This window comes from Mercenaria mercenaria, chromosome 5 (genome assembly GCF_021730395.1).
Source record: "Mercenaria mercenaria strain notata chromosome 5, MADL_Memer_1, whole genome shotgun sequence".
NCBI classification, from domain to species: Eukaryota; Metazoa; Mollusca; class Bivalvia; order Venerida; family Veneridae; genus Mercenaria; species Mercenaria mercenaria.
In genome coordinates, this window is record NC_069365.1 from 18,849,621 (window position 1) to 18,870,322 (window position 20,702).

The 20,702-nt window shown below is 32.4% G+C and overlaps 1 protein-coding gene across 1 annotated transcript in view; it reads right to left on the minus strand.

Annotated features, from left to right (window-relative positions):
• Nucleotides 1-3,932, minus strand: part of LOC123556554 (cholecystokinin receptor type A-like) — a 54,449-nt gene extending 50,517 nt beyond the window's left edge. Inside the window, exon 1 of the mRNA XM_045347343.2 lies at nucleotides 3,012-3,932. Within this exon, the coding sequence (XP_045203278.2) occupies nucleotides 3,012-3,372 (361 nt within the window). The 5' untranslated portion in view covers nucleotides 3,373-3,932. The remainder of the gene's footprint in view (nucleotides 1-3,011) is intronic.
• Between the last annotated feature and the right edge of the window lie 16,770 nt (nucleotides 3,933-20,702).

Genomic DNA, 20,702 nt, shown 5'->3' on the forward strand with positions numbered 1-20,702 from the left:
TTTGAATCGTAAAGTGCTGACCAGTTTACAGTTCGCAATTCGAATCGCGAACTGCAGACCAGTTTGCAGTTCGCAATTCGAAACGCGAACTGCGAACTGCGAACTGCAGACCAACTTAACTGATATTTCCTTTTTTGCAAATTTTTACAGTTAAAAATCTCATATGAATCAATAACTTTACTAAAGAAGACCCCGAATATTTGTTTTAATGTACAATATGTGAAAGTGGCTCTTTCCTGCCACTGTTTAGAGTTTTTAAGGATGTACGAGCATGTTTTTCTGGATATCCGCCATTTTTAAACTGTTTCTTCAAATATTGCTTTCTAACAAAAGTTTTGCCACAAATTAATGCTAAATTGGTTAAATGGTACATTATTAGGGGTATGTCTAATTTTTGTTAGCCGGAGGAATCGTATATTTCCAGTCTGCTAGTCCATATATATCAATGAGAGTCAATGAACACCATAATTTACATTTTCATTCGTGACTGCGCCACTCGTGAAAATATTGCATTATAGTGTTCACTCGGTGAAATAAATTTCGACCTTACACTAAAACAAACAAATATCCTGTATGTCTTTCAATTTCTTACCACTAAAGACACGACGACCCTCAGAAAAGTTTCACGGACTTATTAATTCGCAGTGTTTTATACACACTTAATAAAAAACATGCGTTTGCCGTATATCATTTAAAATTTACATTCACTATATGACAACACTGATGCAATAATGTCACGTGTGGCCCCTTTTCGCGTGACAGCACACTCAATCTTACCTCATTTACAAAAGTTAAGAGCAAAATGCCGCTGCTCGAAAAAAATATTTTGAAAATTTTCTCTTAGAATCGACACGAATATGTTTTCCCCCTGAATTCAAGGGTAATATTTAAGTAGGAACTGTATTTCTATCAGAAGGCGAACTACAACTTAACGTGGGCGTTTTCTTTTTCTGCTTTATCTAGATGTTGAAAAGATCTATATTACTAACATTTATTTAGACTTTTTCTGGTACTCATAAAAGCATGCCACTTATTGTTGTAACACGCTGCTGTAAAATGTTAATATTTGGGTTAAATGCCAGGGTGATTCACGGATTTTCAAGTAGTCTCAATGTGGCTTATACGCATCTAAACGCATTGATTGCGTAAAATAGGCAAATGTTGTTTTTGTTAATCATTGCAGTGATTATACAAACGCTGATCAAGAAGTGATGCCATGGTGCTTTAATTCATCGTTATAATTTTTAAGAATATATCTAATGTTTATGCACTTCTGGCTACACGAGTACATTTAATTTTCTAGTATTTGTTCAATACACACACTTTCACCGTTCATGTAATACCACTGTTGGGATAATACACGTTTTTTGTGTATTAACGTCTGCAGAAGCCCGGTCGAGGTCACAAACATATCCCAAGGGCTTCTGCAGGCGTTAATACACAAAACAAACGTGTATTGTCGCTATTCTTGCATAAAAAACCATTACACGGCAACTAAATGCATTGTTTTCATATGTGATGACTTGACGATTCCGGTTCATTTTTATTTACCATTCTTGTTGTTCTTGGAAACGGTAAACATGTTTTAAATATCCATAACCGGGGCACACATAACAACAACACTATTTAAAGCGTGATTTGAAGGTTTTTGAGCATCTTATTTTTATTGTTAGCTATTATAAACGTTACATTACACATAATTTTGCATATAACTTAAAAATTTGATAAACAGGAACACAATTATTTTAAGAATAACAACTTTACATTCGAATTATTTTGAGTACGAACAAACAGAGTACAGGTGAGTACGAAGCTAGTGACTAGCTTTCCAGGTTTATTAAATGAATTCTGCGAAAAATCAGGTAAAAGCAAACCGACTGATACAGTAACTAACAAAAATCATTAATATAATACCTAAAAACGGGCAATAGCACAAGTTACACGCGATACTTATTTATTCACAGTTATTTACAATAACTGAACAGACGCTTTGTAAAGGGAGTAAACTCTAAGAGAAGCTAGTGCGTACATTGATGGGGACAGTACGTTTGAGGCTGGAAACTGATACAGCTAAACATACTATGGATTACATTGTATCTATAATGCTACAAGAAGAGGTTATTATGGAAGAAACAAGATGCAGATGCCAAATATCAGTCTGCGCAGAAATACATACATACGTCACTGACAAAGCATTTCAAAAATAAAAATCATGTATTAACAGCACGTGAATTGCCTTGTTTGCACACGATTTTTCTCCCGTTTATACATGGGCGGATCCAGTGACCATATCGTCGCTCGCTTAAACAATACTTGTTTCTTCAATAATTAAACAAAAAATCAATAACTATCATAAAAATAAATATGCTAAACCGTATTAGATTGTAATGAGGCAAAGTAACATGTTTTGGCAGTCTGTCGTTTAAATTTTAGTGACATCATCGTTGGTAAAGCTTCACAATTGTTACTGCTTGAGCATAAAATTTATGATTTTTGACGTTAATATTGCCAATGACGTGCCAAGAAACGTCACTGACACGTCAATATCTTCCGTAACTGTTATTCCTTTACCGTATTTATGTCGATATTGAAATCAACATTTTAATATATTTGTATGTTATATTAAAAAATTAAGACAGATCGATGTACTTGGAATTTTTTTTTTGTGTTATTTTCGTTTTAATAATTAAACACGTAGTAACTGTTCTAGCGTCATTACTTTTTGACTAGCTGCCGTACTTGTTAGAGACATATCTTATTCACGATTTTGTTAAAACACTTCAATAGTATAATGTTATGTATATTTTTTTATTACATTTTAATGTTTGGTAAATTTTTGCAATAGGTTCGCTAAAACATTGCAATAGTTCTGACGAAAATTCTATCAAATAGCACAATGAAATTAGCAAAGTAGCTAAAGCTGTTCAAACTACATTAATTTAAACTTACCTTGAAAGTATCTTATTATAATGCACATTGCTTCACCAAAAATAAAATTAATTTAAACTTACCTTGAAAGTATCTTATTATAATGCACATTGCTTCACCAAAAATAAAGTTCCTTAGCAATGTGGTTGCCACGAGAGAAAACGGCATACATAGCACAGACAACATCATGTCACTGGCTGCAAGGTTCAACAGAAATAAATTTGTTATAGTCCGCATTTTCTTGTCTCTTATTATTGTTAAAATCACCAAAATATTCCCTGTTATAGACAAAACGAAAATGATACTATACAAAGTTATACTTAATTCCGTTGGAAATTCTGTTAAATGTCGTTTTCTGAATTTTCCATAACTTCCGTTAGTAATATTTAATCCTTCAAATGTGTTGTTTTCCAAAGTAAGAGCATATTCACTACCATTCTCCATAACTGAAATAGTAACTCAAACATCCACTGTTGTAAAAGCAAAACACACAGATTGTTTTTATTTGATTTTGATGTATTCCCGAGCGTAATCCGGCACTGCTGGTATATCAAAACATGATAATTTATTTCTTTTCTTTTCTATTACAATTATATTTTTATATTTTTTCAAATTCCGAAACTAAATTACATCACCTATTAATTGCTCCTGTTCACTAAAAGTGAAACTGGTAAAATAAGCTTGCGGCTTTCTGTAAGAGCACTGTAAGAGCACAATATCCGATAGAACTATTGAAGCGCTCTGTCCATTGTAACACTCAGCCCTACAATGATTCCTTTCGGTTTTGTTTATGATATTGTTAAACAAGTGTTACTGTATCCAAATAAAAAGTTTCCAAACATAGGTTTTAAAATGCTCACGGTATTTAAACTTAGTATTCAGTATTCCCATTATGTGTTTGTTTGTTTGTTTGGTTGGTTCGTTGGATATAACGTCACACCGACACAATGATAGGGCAACTTGTCAGCTTTTTCATGACACATGTAGATAAAGGCCTTAGGTGCCCCACCGAATATTAGTTCAAGCATGGGCGGGCACTAGATAGAATCTGAAAGTTTTTAGACATAAAAGAGCGTTGCAAAAAATGACACAACTTGATCTAAAAGGCGGCATAATTAAGAATTCTAATATGCTTTTCTCTGTTAAAACACTCTTACGCTAGAATGACGTCACATTTACGTGCGATGACGTCAATGTTTTTGTTTGCGACAAGAAAGAGTGCTACTATATTTTATCTACTGTTTTCGATTAATTAAGAGCATATTAGAATCGAAATAATTTATACAAAAACCGTATTTTAACACTATTTATACACTCGGGCGGTAATACGTCGTACAAATAATTTCACTTGGGCTGCGCCCTCGTGAAGTTATTACGCCCGACGTATAACCGCCCATCGTGCATAAATAAGTGTTAAAACACTCTTATGCTATAAATTATTTCTTAAAGAATTTATAGCAAAACCGTGTTTTAACGCTATTTATACACAGTTGGGCGTAACTATTTATCGTGTGTGTAAAAAATGTTTAAACACGGTTTTGCTATAAATTATTTCGGTTTTCATATGTTTTATTGTAAAATTTAGATACAATAAGCTAGAACTGTTTCTTCTCGCATGCATGGTGCCAAATGGTAGGTCTCCACGCTCCTTTGTTTATACACGCCAGGACCGGAAATGGTAATACGTCTTGCGGAAGAGTTCAGTTTGGGCGAAAATGATGGCGAATTAAACTGCAAAGAGAATAGCCAACTCAGTATTTGTGTAAATCAATCACGGCTCTTTTTTCATTGTGAAACTTCGGTTTAATCATGCTATCGATCAATTTCTAGATGCGTACATGGCGCTAAATATCAAGTCGACGTGACGTCAACATATTATCGTTGTGGTGATTTAAGCATTGCCCGGTCATATTAGAATATGTAAAACATTACTTGTAACTAGGGATTTTGATAATAACTCTTCAAAACACACGTTTCAGATGTTTAGTACCTTCGTCTTTATTCAAGCTTTAATCAAGACTCTTTAGCCAGACGCTAGAAGGTCAGTCTGTTAGCACCGCATTGGTGGTGCATAAAAATCATTTGAAAGAAGAAAATCAATGTTGTTATTATGTCTGAAAATTGAAGAAGGCATTTTCACTATTTGTAAGCAATTATCTCCTGTCAAATGTCCAGACAAATTATTTATTTCTAATGTGGGTGTTTATCAATGCAAGTTATTTTTGCAAGCTGAAGTTAAGTGTGTTGAAATAAAATAAGCACCTTTTTAAGTATAAAATTATTAATGCGGAATTTTGTCTACATCGCCAAGAAATATGTTTTCAAGTGCATATCTTCTTTCAGTAATTCTTGTCTAGATACGCTGTTTGACTGAATAATGATTAGGTCATTAATAGTTAGAATTCTATCAAGTCATTCTATGGTGTACACAATGTTAGAAAAAAAGAACACCAAATAACTGAAATAAAGACATAAACGTTGTATTTATGAAATTTAGGATGTAGTTATACGAGCAGAAATAAACAACAACAGGTCATGGTCAGCGACCTAAGTGTAGTTTTTTTACAAAAGTGTATGGCATATCATCTGCTACTTACAGGCTTGTGTACAAATAAATTATATAGGGTACAATCCGGATGAACATATATTCATAAACTGTTCTTCTACAATAGTCCGATACAATAAGTAGGTACTGGTAGTCTATTTCTTTCAGATAAAATGAATTTTTTATCATTTACTTAAGCACAAGGTTTGCGAAATGACAAAAAAGAAACCAAATACATATTCCAATAATACACTGATCACTAAATCCTCGAACGAATTCAATTTTTTCGCAAACTGTAGACTAGAATTAAAAAAGAATTGTCAGATTGTTGCGGTTTGGACCATTTCCAGAATTCAGTTTCACGAAAACAACATGCAAAAATAATGAATACTGAATTAGAATTTTTCCCGATATTCTCCTAAAGCAAATCAAATGTCTTTCAAGCAGTGTTGACTTTGGAAAGACACTGAATGAGTAGACGCTTTTCTCCTAAAGTATATATCCCATGGGTTTTCCCTTCTGTTATTCAATTGCACAATCTATAAATTGGATTTATAACTGCTTTCTACTTTATATAAAACTTGTCATGTTTGTATTATTTGATTCTCTTCAAAGTATGTTCATTGAACTATATATACATGTACTGCTGTTTAGCAATTTTTTTTTACTATTTTGTCCGAAAAATGTATCGGCCGTTGAATGTCAAAACCTGTATTAGCGTCGAAAATAAATAAAATAGACAAAACATTCATATAGAACATTCTTGTACATTTCAAATCAACAATACTTTTGTGTTACTCACTGAACGCGGATCTAGATCTATACGTGACTCAAGAACGTCGTGTCGTCAGTATGACGTCGACAAAAACAATTGATTTGTAAGATCTCGTATTGGATTACTAAATTAAGCTATTGTTCAAAAATGTTGAAGTTCCAAATCTCTTCATAAACACAAGCAAATCAATTATTTTCTAGTATCTAAACTATTTATCATGCAATAATTATAAAATATCACATGCACAGGTTCCCTTATCGAACAGGACATATATTGTTTTTAAGCTTTAACTGCTATTAATAGTGACACAATATGCCATGTATGCTAATTTAAACAGCTCGAAATGTGTTCTATATATATCTTTATTTTGCTAATGACTATACTGTATGTTACATATATTTATTGTAATGCTATAAATTGTTCAAGTCGCTACTTCGTTATAAGAAATCTTTGATCAATTACTTGCATTAATCTGTAGAGAAGAAATTCAATCATAAAATGCAAACAGTGCTCGTTCCACTAATCTTCATCTAGCTTTGATCTAAGAATAAACATTGTATTTGAATATTACAAAGAATATGAAATATAATACCTTATTTAGCGGGAAAATAGGCAAGTAACGGCGCTTGATATTTTAAATTAGGCACATGACTCAAACTTGAGTCGATTTGGATTTATACCAATCATATAAAAAATTATCATCGATTTTAACCAAAAATTGCACTCTAATTTCAATATTAATCAAAAAGTACACGTTTATGTTAACTATCAGAACAGCAGTCTGTTAGTGCCATATGATGGCTGTAAAACGTTTCCTCGTACCTGGAGGGGAAAAAATCACTGAAACTACATTTACCTTTATGCAGATGTCACACCCTACACCTATGAATAACATGGAGATAAAACATGCTGATTTTCATAGATGGCTCATTTCTCCCATCAAAACATTTAAGAGACACAATGCACAATCTTAAATAGTCGCCAGTATACTTCCAATCATTTAGCTGTCACTGGTCATAAACTAAATAATTCCTAAGTAGATATTAAGACTAAGAAATGTAGCGACTCGGATTTTAGGAAAGCTATTTGAACACTATAGAGACGCATCATATTTTTTTTTTTTTTTTTTTTTTGGTTTTTGTTTTTTTTTTTTGCCAAAAAAATAATTCTGAAAGTACTTTGTTGATATTCAGAAGAATTTTACTGAAATTTCGGACATTTCGGAATTACAATAGTATCGCATCATGGAGAGATACAGTTTTAAATAATATAATATTTCACCCCAGTTTTAAAATCTCGTATGCGTGAAGAGAAAATAATGAATTGTAAGCGTTAGATTTTTGAATATTATAAGATAATGACAATATTACGGTGGCACAGAGGTGACATGCACTACTTTTTTTTCAACTGCACTTTTCTTTTTTAAGTCGTTCCCACGATATCCTAACTCGAGGGAACGACTTAGTATGTCGTGGTAACGAGTTACTAAGTCGTTGGAACGACATAAAAAAAGAGAAGTGCAATTTAAAAAAAAGTATTGCATTGAAAAAAAAAGGAGTAGCGCAATAAAAAAGTAGTGCAATAAAAAAAGAGTAGTGCATGCTAGCTATGTCGAGGGAATTTTAAAATTTTGTTCTGACAGTACGCTCTGTACGAAAAAAAAAATGATGCTTTCGGGTAATATATAGAGATTAGCAAAATAAGAAAGTCGGGTTATCTTTTTTTCTTCCGTATGACGATCATAATAAGTTTAACTTATTTACATTACAATAGCGGTACGCGCAATCCGATTCCCGCCGGGAATACGCTTAAAATGGGTTGCGCAACTTCCGGTGCTGGTGTTGCACGTAAAAAAGGACGAAATTGAGGTATGTATATGTTATGATTTTGCTTAGTATGAGACAAGAATAAATTTTCTCGAAAAAAGCAAAATGCTATTCGACACAAATATGATAATACATCATATGTGTAAAATATCTGGTTTGTAATTTATGATTCGGCTCTATTATAAAAAAAAACTCAGGCGACACGAAGCTTGAAAAAAGCATGAAATCAACAAAAATGGGAAGTTTCTGACCTCATATGCCTAATCTGAGGACATCTGATGCTTTATATGATAACTCAACTGTTATAAAGTAACGAATATCAAAATTATTTGCTTCAAATCCTGCTTACGGGGATATAATTGACAAAAAAAAAATCGAGAATGGGGTTGCGCACCGGGAATGGAGTTGCTCGTATACATCATAATATATATAATGTTTACGCGCAACTCCATTCCCGGGGCGCAACCCAATTCCCTATTATTTTTTGCCAATCTTTCCCCCAAAAGCAACATTTCATTCAAGTGTATGTAATATTCATGACTGTTTTGCACGTGTTTGATCATTACAAGCGTCGCATTTCCAGAAAGAAGGCACAAGAGTTAGAAAATTTGCATTTTTCATGATTCCATAGGTTTTTGACAGTTCGAGCCAGCAGAGTTTTCGTGATAACAGAACTGATTCTTAAATTAATAAGTTGGTATTTCACACATATGATCTTTATTCATTTTTGTGTCGAATAGCACTTTGCTTCTTTTCGAAAGCTCTCGTAAATGTGACATTATTTACAAAAGCAAAACCCCACCTACCTCGATTTTGTATATATTGATGCGCAACACCAGCTCCGGAAGTCGCGCAACCCATTTTTACATTCAGCGTATTCCCACTGTGAATTGGATTGCGCGTTTACCACCCGTGGGTAAGCTCTAATTATGAATAGAATCACATAATTTATAAAATATTCTAACACAAGAGACTTAGAGCAAGGTTTTAAATTCCGTGCAAGAGAACATTACCGTATTTCTCATTAATTTCGGAGAGATGTAAAAATGTTCAGAACACTGAAGGAATTGCGTGTTTCGTTTTCTTTAGTAAACGCAAAATGTACTGCAGTCGGTGGCAATGCTACGGAATGAGACAGCTATTACGTGTTTAATGTAATAAAACAGTTGTTCTTATCCGCGGATATATTAAGCACTGACAATATATTGTCTTTGCGCCAGACATGTCTTTATAAAGTAATTTTAGACGTGCTACGTACTTGTATTTTGTTGTTGCTGTTTTTTTTCATGGAAGAACATTAATTTTGATAATAAAGTATTATGACAATATTGAAAATAAAATCATTCTGAATTCTTGCGTAGAAGAATATTTTATGTGTGCCTTTGATTACCATTTTCTTTTCCAGGAAACGAAAGCATATTTTTGGCGTTTGGCGCCATCTTTTGCTAATTACAGCGCCCCCCATTACGAATTACACATTATTCACCTTAGATTCTGATCAAACATAATCAGACCTGGGGTGCGATGTAATGTGTTGTATATTATTTATATAAAAGGAAAATGTCTTCACAGTGCATTTCTGCATCTGAGTTGATAATTATCTACAGAAGTTAGGTCTGATGTAGTCAATTTTATTTCTATTTTGAAAACTCTACAATAGTTTACTTTTTACACATAAGGTACTTAATGATCCATTACACCATTTGGCTCCAGCATAAAGACTTCCTTTCAAGCCAAGCAGAGCTATCTGCTGCATTGTTATCATTATTGAGATGTTTTTCTTTGTATCTCATTTATGTATAACTCCGCAAATAGAACATACACCAATCAAATCTGAAGAATTGAACTACATGATCTGGATGGAAGTAACTCGGAGTCGCATACAACAAACAGGGTGCTAATTTATTTTTAATTGATTAACTGTAAATTGCGGTAATAAATTTTAAAAATGAGACACCATAAATGAATTAAAAACTTTAAAATTGATATATCCGTTATTGTGGTTGTAGACAGAACATTGAAAGGGAACAGAAAAAGAAAAAAATATTTCAAAGAACGTTTAGAACCCTAATTATGATGGACACGATCGATTTTGCCTTTGCGGCCAGTGTAGATCATGATCAGCCTGCACATCCGTGCAGTCTGATCATGATCTGCACTGGTCGCCATTTAGTCAGTATATTTTTGGTAAGCACCCCTTTGAACAGTTAATGGTACTACTCAAATTGAAAGATTGTCAAGTTCATTAAAGAAATTTAGCAGGGTAAGGGTTAGTTGAGTGGTGTGAATAATATTGGTACATTACTAACTAGATAATCATGTGGTATTTTATATTGCGGATCGACATTTCTCCGGATCAATTTTACTATGCACAGGAGTATTTGAATAGTCCATTTCCTTAGCATCTAAGATGGCTCATTATTTCTGGTAAATGTTAAAAGCTTAGATGTGATTAATTTCACAGTTGCAACCTGCTATTACACACTTTGAAAGATGAAACTCAATAATCATTAATGAAAATGCTTTGATTGATCTTAGAAAGTTATTTATTTCCTTAAATACAATAATATCTCACCTGTATCACGGGACAGAATATATTCTGGTGTTTATTGGTTTGTACGACATGACCGATGTAACATGAAATTATTGCCTTGAGCAAGACGAGAATCTATGTAAAAACTTTTTAATTGTGTTAAATGTCAACTTACGAAATAAAAACAAATATTTATTAGAAGAATAGACGTAAATGAATGGAATAATTATAATTCGGTAGTGTAGATATGTACTTAAGAAATATACGTCGGACTCAATAATTTCACGAGGGTGCAGCCCGAGTGAAATTATTTGTACGACGTATTACCGCCCGAGTGTATTAATAGTGTTAAAACACACTTTTGCTATAAATTATTTCGATTCTTATATGCCCTTAATCTTAAACAGTAGATAAAATATAGAAGCGCTCTTTCTTGGTCGCAGCAAAATCATTGACGTCATCGCACGTTAACGTGACGTCATTCTAGCGTAAGAGTGTTTTAACAGTGAAAAGTATATACAATAAATATTAAAGAACATGATCCGTATTATTGAATAATGTTTTCAACAATCGAGCATGGGTAAAAACCCAAAATTTGTTTTATTACTTTAACCTGATCTTAATCTTTCTTCCATTTTACAATTTTACCTGCATTGCAATTAAAACACTCGATATTCCAATAATAAAGTACTAGCAAATTTTACTGCACACGTGTAAGGCTGAAACATGTGCAGTGTATGTATATATATATATATATATATATATATATATATATATATATGCATTTTAATCATTTAGTGTATAAACTGCGGGCTCGCTCTCTAAAACTTCATACAGGTAACAATTTTCCCTTTGAAATGCCTCGGTTAGAACAAAGGAATACAAATTTTAAAACAAATTAATTCAACATTGAATACATTTGTTTAAAAACGGTAATTTTATGACACAGATTTTCGCAATACATATAAACTATCATTGTAATGATGTGTAAACTGCATGTTATAAATGTGTTAGAGCTTCATTAGATAAACATTGTGTAATAGGCTTATCTGGAAATAATATTTACAGGAAACATACCAAAGGTATTAAGTTTCATACAAGTAAATATCAATATTTTTCACCATTTCCATCCACATTAAAGCATTTGATGAACAAAGATAATTTTACTTATATTTCTGAAAAGAAACGATAAGGTCTTTCTAACAATTGTTTTGTGTAAAGCATTTGTCACACTGGACAGTACCAGAAATGTTATATAGAAGTCACAATATTAGGTCAGTTCTTAAATCACTGAATGTGTTAAACAGAACGTCCATCCTAAATTAAAGGCTATACATCATAACAAGAATTTGACAAAGTTTTGAGTAGGCGTTATTTACATGCTTCTGGACAATTCATTATTAGCATGCTTTAATTTGTTCTCGCCACAACTTAGATGTGTAAAATTAATTAAGTTTAGTTCGACAACTGAAAGTTTTTTTTATATTGCCTTTAATTATATTGATATTAACAATCGTGTTTGAAAGCCTGATTTCAAACGAAATTGGGGATTATTCATATTTCCACCAAAAAGAAGCTTATGATTTTTTGTACAGTTCACAAAACATTTAATGAAATTGCACACGTTTGAACCTATTTCATATTTTTTCTTGTATTCTTGCGAGTTATCAATCTAAGACAAATTGTAAAGTGCAAACCTATTAGAAAGATTCTGTGAAGTTTTTTGGACGAAACTGTGGTAGTTATATCACGTTCATCAATATATTGTTTTACTCTTCGACTACATCCGTGCATATTCTATACATGAAACAGTTAACAAGTGTTTTATTTTTACATAGGGAAACCATCATATCATGTTTTCTACTAATCTAGCTCTAATGAAACTTATTTCCTTGCAGACTATCATGTTCTGTTTGTCTGACAGGAAAGTTGATATATTGAAATTAAGTGTCTCCATTATATCAGATTTCAGCGAAAATTACACCGATTACATCTGGCATGGTAACAATTCTTTAACTATACGCTGAATAGAGCCATCATGAAATGATTTAAACAAATATCCCCTGAAATGTCAGTTAAGCAGAAAATAACCAAATAAATATAAATACCTCTCACGAATTTATGAAACATTCAACTAAGAATGTCAGTGTTACTTTGGCAGTTACCCTTTTTTATTTCATACTATGTGCAATTGCTTCTACATATGCCCTGCAAAAAAGAATCACATCAAATATAGATAATATATATATGGACCGAATAATTACAACGAAATAAAATTGTGATTTTTGGTAAAATGAATTTCAAGAATGTTTCATGAAATTTCAAACGTTAATTTAAAAGTATTATACGTACACCATATAGACATGTCAAACACTAAACTTTCACAATGATTTAGCTCCGTGTTGTACATGTAGCTGCATGTTAAACATTGGTTTACGTATGCTTTAATGTATTTCAAAAGCTTAAGTTTGCTTCGTTTATACAAAACATGTCCATTAAAACTTATTTATGCCTATCTCAAATTTATGGTTATTAGGGAATAAATATTGACATGACAACACAATTCATATTCAGAACATGTTTTAGAAGACATTAACTATAACATGTTACTAAGAATTAACATCTGCAGCACATGTACAGGGAAGAACATACTTTAGAACGCATTATTTTGTGAAGGATCTGTTCTAAACGGTTGTCAGACTGGTTCTATATTTTTAGCATTCATATATTAAATAACCGTCGATGAAGCAAAATAATAGGGCATGTGATAATATAACGTTACGGTTTCTATAGGAGTCTTTCATAATGGTATATGCATTAATTAAAAAATAGAATGAAGATATTAAATATTGAAGTGTGCATATAATTTCAAAACTTGCAAATTAATACATTACTAAAAATAGAGTATGAATGTTTCTTAAAGATAAGATTGTCCAAATAGATTTTCCTGGGAAAATAACAAGATGTACTGACACATCGATAACATAGTTGACGTCGTAATATGACGTAAAAGTGCATATCATTGAGCGATGTTTAATTTACACTATCTTGTTGTGGTAAGACTAGAAAAATAATAAAGATCAGGTGATTTCCAGAGATTTTCGTCTAACACAAGAAACTGTAAGATCCTTTTACCTTCCCTTGCCTAGAGTTGATGATAACCGGGATGATAAATTGCGCAAAACATATTATTTTACTCTATATAGATAAATTGTGGAGCATATAACATGTTTATCGATCAATTTATGTAATGTTCAACTTAAAAAGCAAACTGTAAGTTGACTTCACTCTCTTTTAAAAAAGTTCTTGAGTTGCTATTATTCATAGAAGCATTCATAAGTAAAGGGAATCAATCGAACGTTTCAAGACATCATAAAGCAACGACAACGAAAAATAAAAGTATTCAACTTCTGTCAAAAACAGTGCATGTTCGAAATGAATATAAATATTGTTTTGTGAAGAGTTTCAAAATAAACAAGTAGTCTTTCTTGAGTTTTAATCATATTATTAAATACAAGTATTTGGCTTTTCGATAAAGTCCCAAATGCTTCCATCCTCAATTAAAAGTTCCAAAAGTATGAAGGCACATAAAATTGATTAATGAATTTGAAAGCATTTTGTTGTAGCCTGTAATTAACCTGAATTATTAATTAACTGAGGATTGACCTCAATGTACCTTAATGTACATAGTAAAGCCGACTTCTGATTTAATGTTTATCTAGTGGACAGCGTCTAAGAAGGATTAAAATTTTGTTCAACTGGGGGGTTTATGAGTAAGTTAATTTCTGCAGTAAATATAAGTTTTACACCTATTGAGCACACATTTAAATTAATTTACTGTTTGACACAAACAGGGTGTTTATCAAATCTGTTTAATATTCATTTTCTTTTGGGTAGTGACAAAACTTTATTTTAAAGACAGCTTAACGGATCCTGTAAGGTATATCTGACAACATGCCAGGAGAACTTCAAATGTTCAGTTCAGATTGTCATCAGTTTAAAGATCATCGGCAATACTGTTTGTTACGTGTACCTAGAGTGTGTAATTTAAATTGTATATAAACGCGTCTGATATGTTATGACTTGTCATAAGGAAGTCTCTTTATAGAATCATTAGCTGTTTTGCTACAGGGACATTACCCTGGTCCCAGTCATGTATAAATTATATGCCAGTGTACTAAATGAAAGAATTTACAAATGGTGTGAAGAAAATAACATCATAAATGATGAGCAAAATGGGTTTGTCAAGGGTAGGAGTACCATAGACCATGTTTCTTCGATTACTAATATCATAGAGACAAGAAAACTTAAGAAACAGTGTACGTTTGCAGCATTCATAGATTTCCGAAAAACATATGATTTTATTAATCGAAGCAAACTGTGTGAAAGTTACAGAAATCAGGTCTGAATGGTAGACTACTTCAAGCATTTATTTATCTATTTTTATTTTGTTGGGTTTAACGTCGCACCAACACAATTTTAGGTCATATGGCGACTTTCCAGCTTTAATGGTGGAGGAAGACCCCAGGTGCCCCTCCATGCACAATTACTACTTCAAGCAGTACGTTCTCTTTATAAAGATGTAAAATGTTGTATTAGAGTGAATGGTTTTGATACATCATGGTTCAATGTAAACTGTGGCTTGAAACGGATTTTCATTATCACCTATTTTATTTAACATGTACATCAATGACCTGGTAGGTTATTTGAAAGAGCTAAATGTTGGTATAAAGATAGATAATGAAATTGTATGCATAACGTTATATGCGGATGATGTTGTCCTACCGGCTGAAACGTCTTGACGTCTTTTAGCTTTAAAATGTGTAACCAAAATATTGATATTGTTCATAGTTACAGATATTGAATGAGCTTGTGGATTATGCTGAAATGGCAAAGTCAGTAGCACTGTCTACTGGAAGAGCTCTTGGTCTACTCATATCAAAGAGTAAACAGGTAGGGGTTTTCAATACACGACATTCTCGAAGCTGTACGACAGCACGGTTTGGCCTATTTCAAACTAAGATGCTTTTATTTGGGGTGACCAGTCCATCTCTTGTATAAACGCTATTCAGAATCGAGCAATGCGGTACTTCTTAGCGGTTAGAAAATATACCCCAAATGTGGCGGTAATTGGGGAAATGGGGTTAAACCATTCACAGTACGGCAATGGGGGTCGGTTGTACGACAGTTTTGTAGAATGTCAAATATGGATAATGGAAGGCTTAACCAAACGATATTTGATTGTGCCAGACGGAGTGCTTCTTCCAGGTGTAAAAATCAGTATTTCCGAATATGTAAAACGTTTAATAGTTTTGATGTAGATGTTAATAACACACAAGTTTTAAGTGCAAAGAATGTTGTTGACATGGTTGAATGTAAACTAGTGTCAACTGAATTTGATAAGTGGAAAATGTTATTGAATAGGCATGTATCAAATAGAAGTAATGGTGGTAACAAACTTAGAACTTATAGACTGTTTAAAGAGGAACCTGGTGCTGAAAAATATTTGCAATATAATTTACCATTTCACCACAGAAGTGTTTAGTCAAATTTAAGTGTGGTGTGGCATCAACCCGTCTTGAAACCGGTCGGTTTGAAAATATAAATGTTAATAGTTGAACATGTTTTAATTGTAATTTATGCGTTGAAGACGAGATCCAAGTCTTTTTGCACTGTCCGGTATACAATGAAATCCGCGAGGATTTGTATGTGGAAATACGAAATGTTTGTAACACTTTTGAGATATTGTCTGATAGAGAGAAAGTTTGCTTTATACTTCAGAATTCTGATATTTTCTGCCAAAGCCTGCTTCCAAATACTTCAACTTAGATGCTTAAAATTGTTCAGGAGATAAATTTGATAAATTCGGTGTTCACTGTTGAACTTTGTTTTTAGAACTTTTAAGGAGTAATTTAGAACTTTAAAGGAGTAATTTTAAGTTTTAAAAGAAATTTTAAAATAATATGAAGTTTTTAATGGTAAGCTGATTGACTCTGTAGTTGTAATATAAAGTATTTTTGATTTTATATTTTACAACTTAGACGCAGATAATTTTGACAAATTCGGTGTTCACTGGTAAACTTTGTTTTAAGAACCTTTGAGAAGTAATTTTAGTTTGAGGTGAAATTTTAAAATAGTATGATTTTTTTTTTTGTTGTAAGTTGAAATGACTCTGTAGTAGTAATAAGTAATAGTTTGTTTTTATATTTTATCAAATAACTTCTAATAACTCATGAGAATTGGAAATTATAAATTAGCTTAATATGGACTTTGTACATCATGCTTAAAAGATTCTAAATAGGATAGTCATAAATTTTAGCTAGTTCATATAGCTATATAATATCATAGCCCAAACAAAACAAAACAAAAAATATACACATGGTAATTAATGAGCTAAATGACTGTAAATAGAATTTTTAGTAGTGATTTTTTATAGTCTATTATAATTCCTATGAAGGAGTAGCTTTGTGTTATATAAATGGTTTTATTTGTACATTGTACTGTACACAAAGATACAATGACACTCTAATAAAATATGAGTTGAGTTGAGCTGAGTTGTTAGGCATACTGTTTTTTTTATACGGAATACCATTTATCAATTAATTCTGCCTCTGTGCCTTCTATCAATAAATTCACACGTGTATGCAAGTTTAGATAAGATCACATTGGAAATGTATGAAATGATGTTACAGCAACCACGTTATGTTGTTTTTCTTTAATATTTCCTTAACAGACTGTAGTTAATTTTATGTATGATCCATGTTTATTATTCATTCAATATTCTGATTTCCTTTCTCTAATAAAAATCCACATCGTAGAGGGCACATTTTCTAATGTTTTTTTTTCTAAAATGATAACATGTTTATGTGTCTTCACGGAATGTGTCGCCATAATCCACATTTACAAGATAATAATTGTGTACTTGAACACAAATGAAATCCGCAAATAACGAGATCAGACACATAAATAACATGATTTCGGACACAAATTACATTTTCACACGAACAAACCGATGATACACAAATGGGTCAAAATAGCAATTCTTGACACCAAAACTGATTGCCAGATATTTCTAATTTCTAAAATTTCGAATACACTTGTCAGAAGTACAGTAAAAACGTAAAATATGAATCGAATTTCAGTTAACTTAAACAAAACATATCACATTTGTTATGAGACCTTTAATTGTGTCATTATTTTTACATTATACTTTATGCAGTATTTTTAGCTTGACACTTACATGTATCCATTTTTCACTTTAAGAAATAAATAAAATCTGGAAAGTATTTCCCTCGGAAGCACCGAGAACAAGGCAACCATTGAAAATTGCAGACTCGGTTTACCTGAGTCTTTCATGAGCAGTAATTGAAAATGCAACACTGCCCACGCCCCCTAGCACTGGCTTAAGCAGTATTCAATCTTCAAATCTAATTGATTTGAAGTCAATATTCCCGAAGGACCAGAAAATATAACAACATTGAGATGAGTCGGGCGACTTGTTACGGCCGCCACACTGCACTTAACACCCGCTGTTGCGAGGTAAGTAAAATCTGGAAAGTAAAACCTGCTCCCCACGGCTCTGAAACCTTTATTTTGCTTTTTTCTCAATTATAAAAAGTAATATGTGATGTTCATTCCTTCAAAAGTATAGGCGGTTTTGTCAGTTTTAGACTTTTTAGATAATAAGGTATTGGTGTTTGAACACGACTCAGTTTGGTCAACTTTTAAAAAACAGATATAGCTTTGTATAATGTCTATAGTGTAGGGCAAAGACAACCATATCAGTAAGGGAATTCGCATAAAATTATATCGCATACTTTATTGCTTTTAATAAGCTAAATGTTATAATCAACTGTGTCTTGGCATGCCAAAGACCATTAGTCAAAACAGAGATAGTGTAATGCATAGCCGCTAACTCGGCGTTGGATGTTCAAAAACGAACCATGATGTCGAAAAGATTATAAAAGTCTTATATGCAAGGACTTTCTAAACCCGAGGGCAAGGTTATATCAGCACTGTACCAAAGGTTTGAAAAACACCTGTCAGACACAGGCAGACATTCAAGATAATTTTTCTTGTCTACAGAAAAGGAGTATTGAAAGATAAGTCTTATTATAAAATCGTCTATGCAATTAATGGCGTCAAAATTATGACGTCGCAATGCGCACGAGAAACTTGTATTTTCCCTACGGAAAAGACAGAGTGATCTTCTGGTTAATCCTTATCTTGCCCTCTTACCTCTTCGGAAGGCAGGAAGAAAGCTCTTTCTAAGGAAATTCCAACGACGTATAATCTCAAAATTTAAAAGAAATGGATATAGATCACTACGACAGATTTGAAATCTTTGCTACACTTTCCAAAGTAAATTAAATACTATGTTACCAGAATATTGAGGGGTTATGGTACATAACAGCTACTGAGCAAATTCAACAACTTTTTATCTTCATTTTTTTGTTGTTGCTGCCGCTGTAAAATATTGACATACATGTATGCCAATGAATATTAAAGGCAACTTTTATTAATTAGTTAAAATTAAATTAATTATAATAACAATAACAATCATACGTAGATTCGTTGAGTGGTTACTGTTTCAATAAGATAAACATTAAATGAAAAATAACAAAATGAGTGCGACTTGGTAACGACCGCCTGCACAGTGTTGCGGTCAGCCTTATTCATGTAAAAGGCTAGAAGGCTGTCGGTTATTGTTTTACAAGATGCTTGCCCAAGTGAGCAGTTGCATATTCAATGGTGGATAACACGATAATATCAGACTGCTACAGAAGTAGGATCGTAATTATATTATATTTGTGTATGGACAAGTCGGAAAATTGAGTTAATTTTCAGATAGTCTATGAATATGACGAAAATGATTATTTTACTGATTTAAACACATTAATTCTTAAAACGTCTCCAGATACAGTTGAAATTTGTTTCCGCTTAAATTCAACTGTCATCAACTACCAGGCATTGGGTTTGATACTGTCGATTGACTGCAACCTATCTGTATGTCTACTGAATTCCCATGTCAGTTACTTTTTGCAGATGTGCTTCACAATTTTGATAATTGACTAGTCACAAAACTAGAGATATTGTCAAAAAACAAACAAACCCCAAAGTGTCTATATTTTTGGCATTCATTTTGCAGATGGATTTTTTCCAGTTCTTTCCAATCAATTACAAATTAAATCGAATATCATTTCATGAGAAGACTAGACAAGAAATGATACCTTTTTGTCACAACAGATTTTGCACGATGTCCAAACTTCCAAGAATATATAAAGAATACTGAATTGGCTCTGATATTCTCCTAAAAAATACCAAATACAAACTTTGTGGTTTCTTACGTTCTTTAAGAGGTGTTGCTTTTGAAAAGTCCGTGAAAATTTACATAGAGTTTTCCATGACGATATTATTTCACAATCGCGAAATCTATCTGAATCTATCTTAAACAAATTGGATATCTATTTATAGCCGCTTTTCATTAAAAAAATGAACTTGTTTCATTTTGATTTTCATAATAGTTTTGAAATGCTATTAGACACAACGTGTGATGTCAATGATGTTTCCATTAAATATTTATCCTAGGTTTAAGAAAAATATATCTAATTCCGTCTGACATGATCGGAACATAATAGTTACACACAGCTTAAGCCGCACTGATTTACTGTAACGAGCTAGTCGAAATCCTAAATACTGAATAAGCCGTTTTAAATCATTGTGTATAATATTACAAGGAACACATCTAAAAGGACTCAAAATATACCCAACGTCATAAATGTTAACTTTAAATGCATCATAAACACCGTGAAATCGTTGGTATACCAGAGTGTGTACTTCACAGATCTTTCAGTCTCAGTAAATAGAATAATAAATGAGCCACAGACAAGCTGTTTTAAAAATACCTTGAATATATACATGTATAATGTACATACACATATTGCGACAAGAAAACACGCTTGATTATTGTGTTCACCATGTACCAGTTATAGAACATTTCATGACAACAGTTTTAGTCTTTATAAAACGATATCCGGTCTACTTTCATTAACTCGGGCATCAAATTACCAATCGTCTAATTTCTCTTCGTCCGTT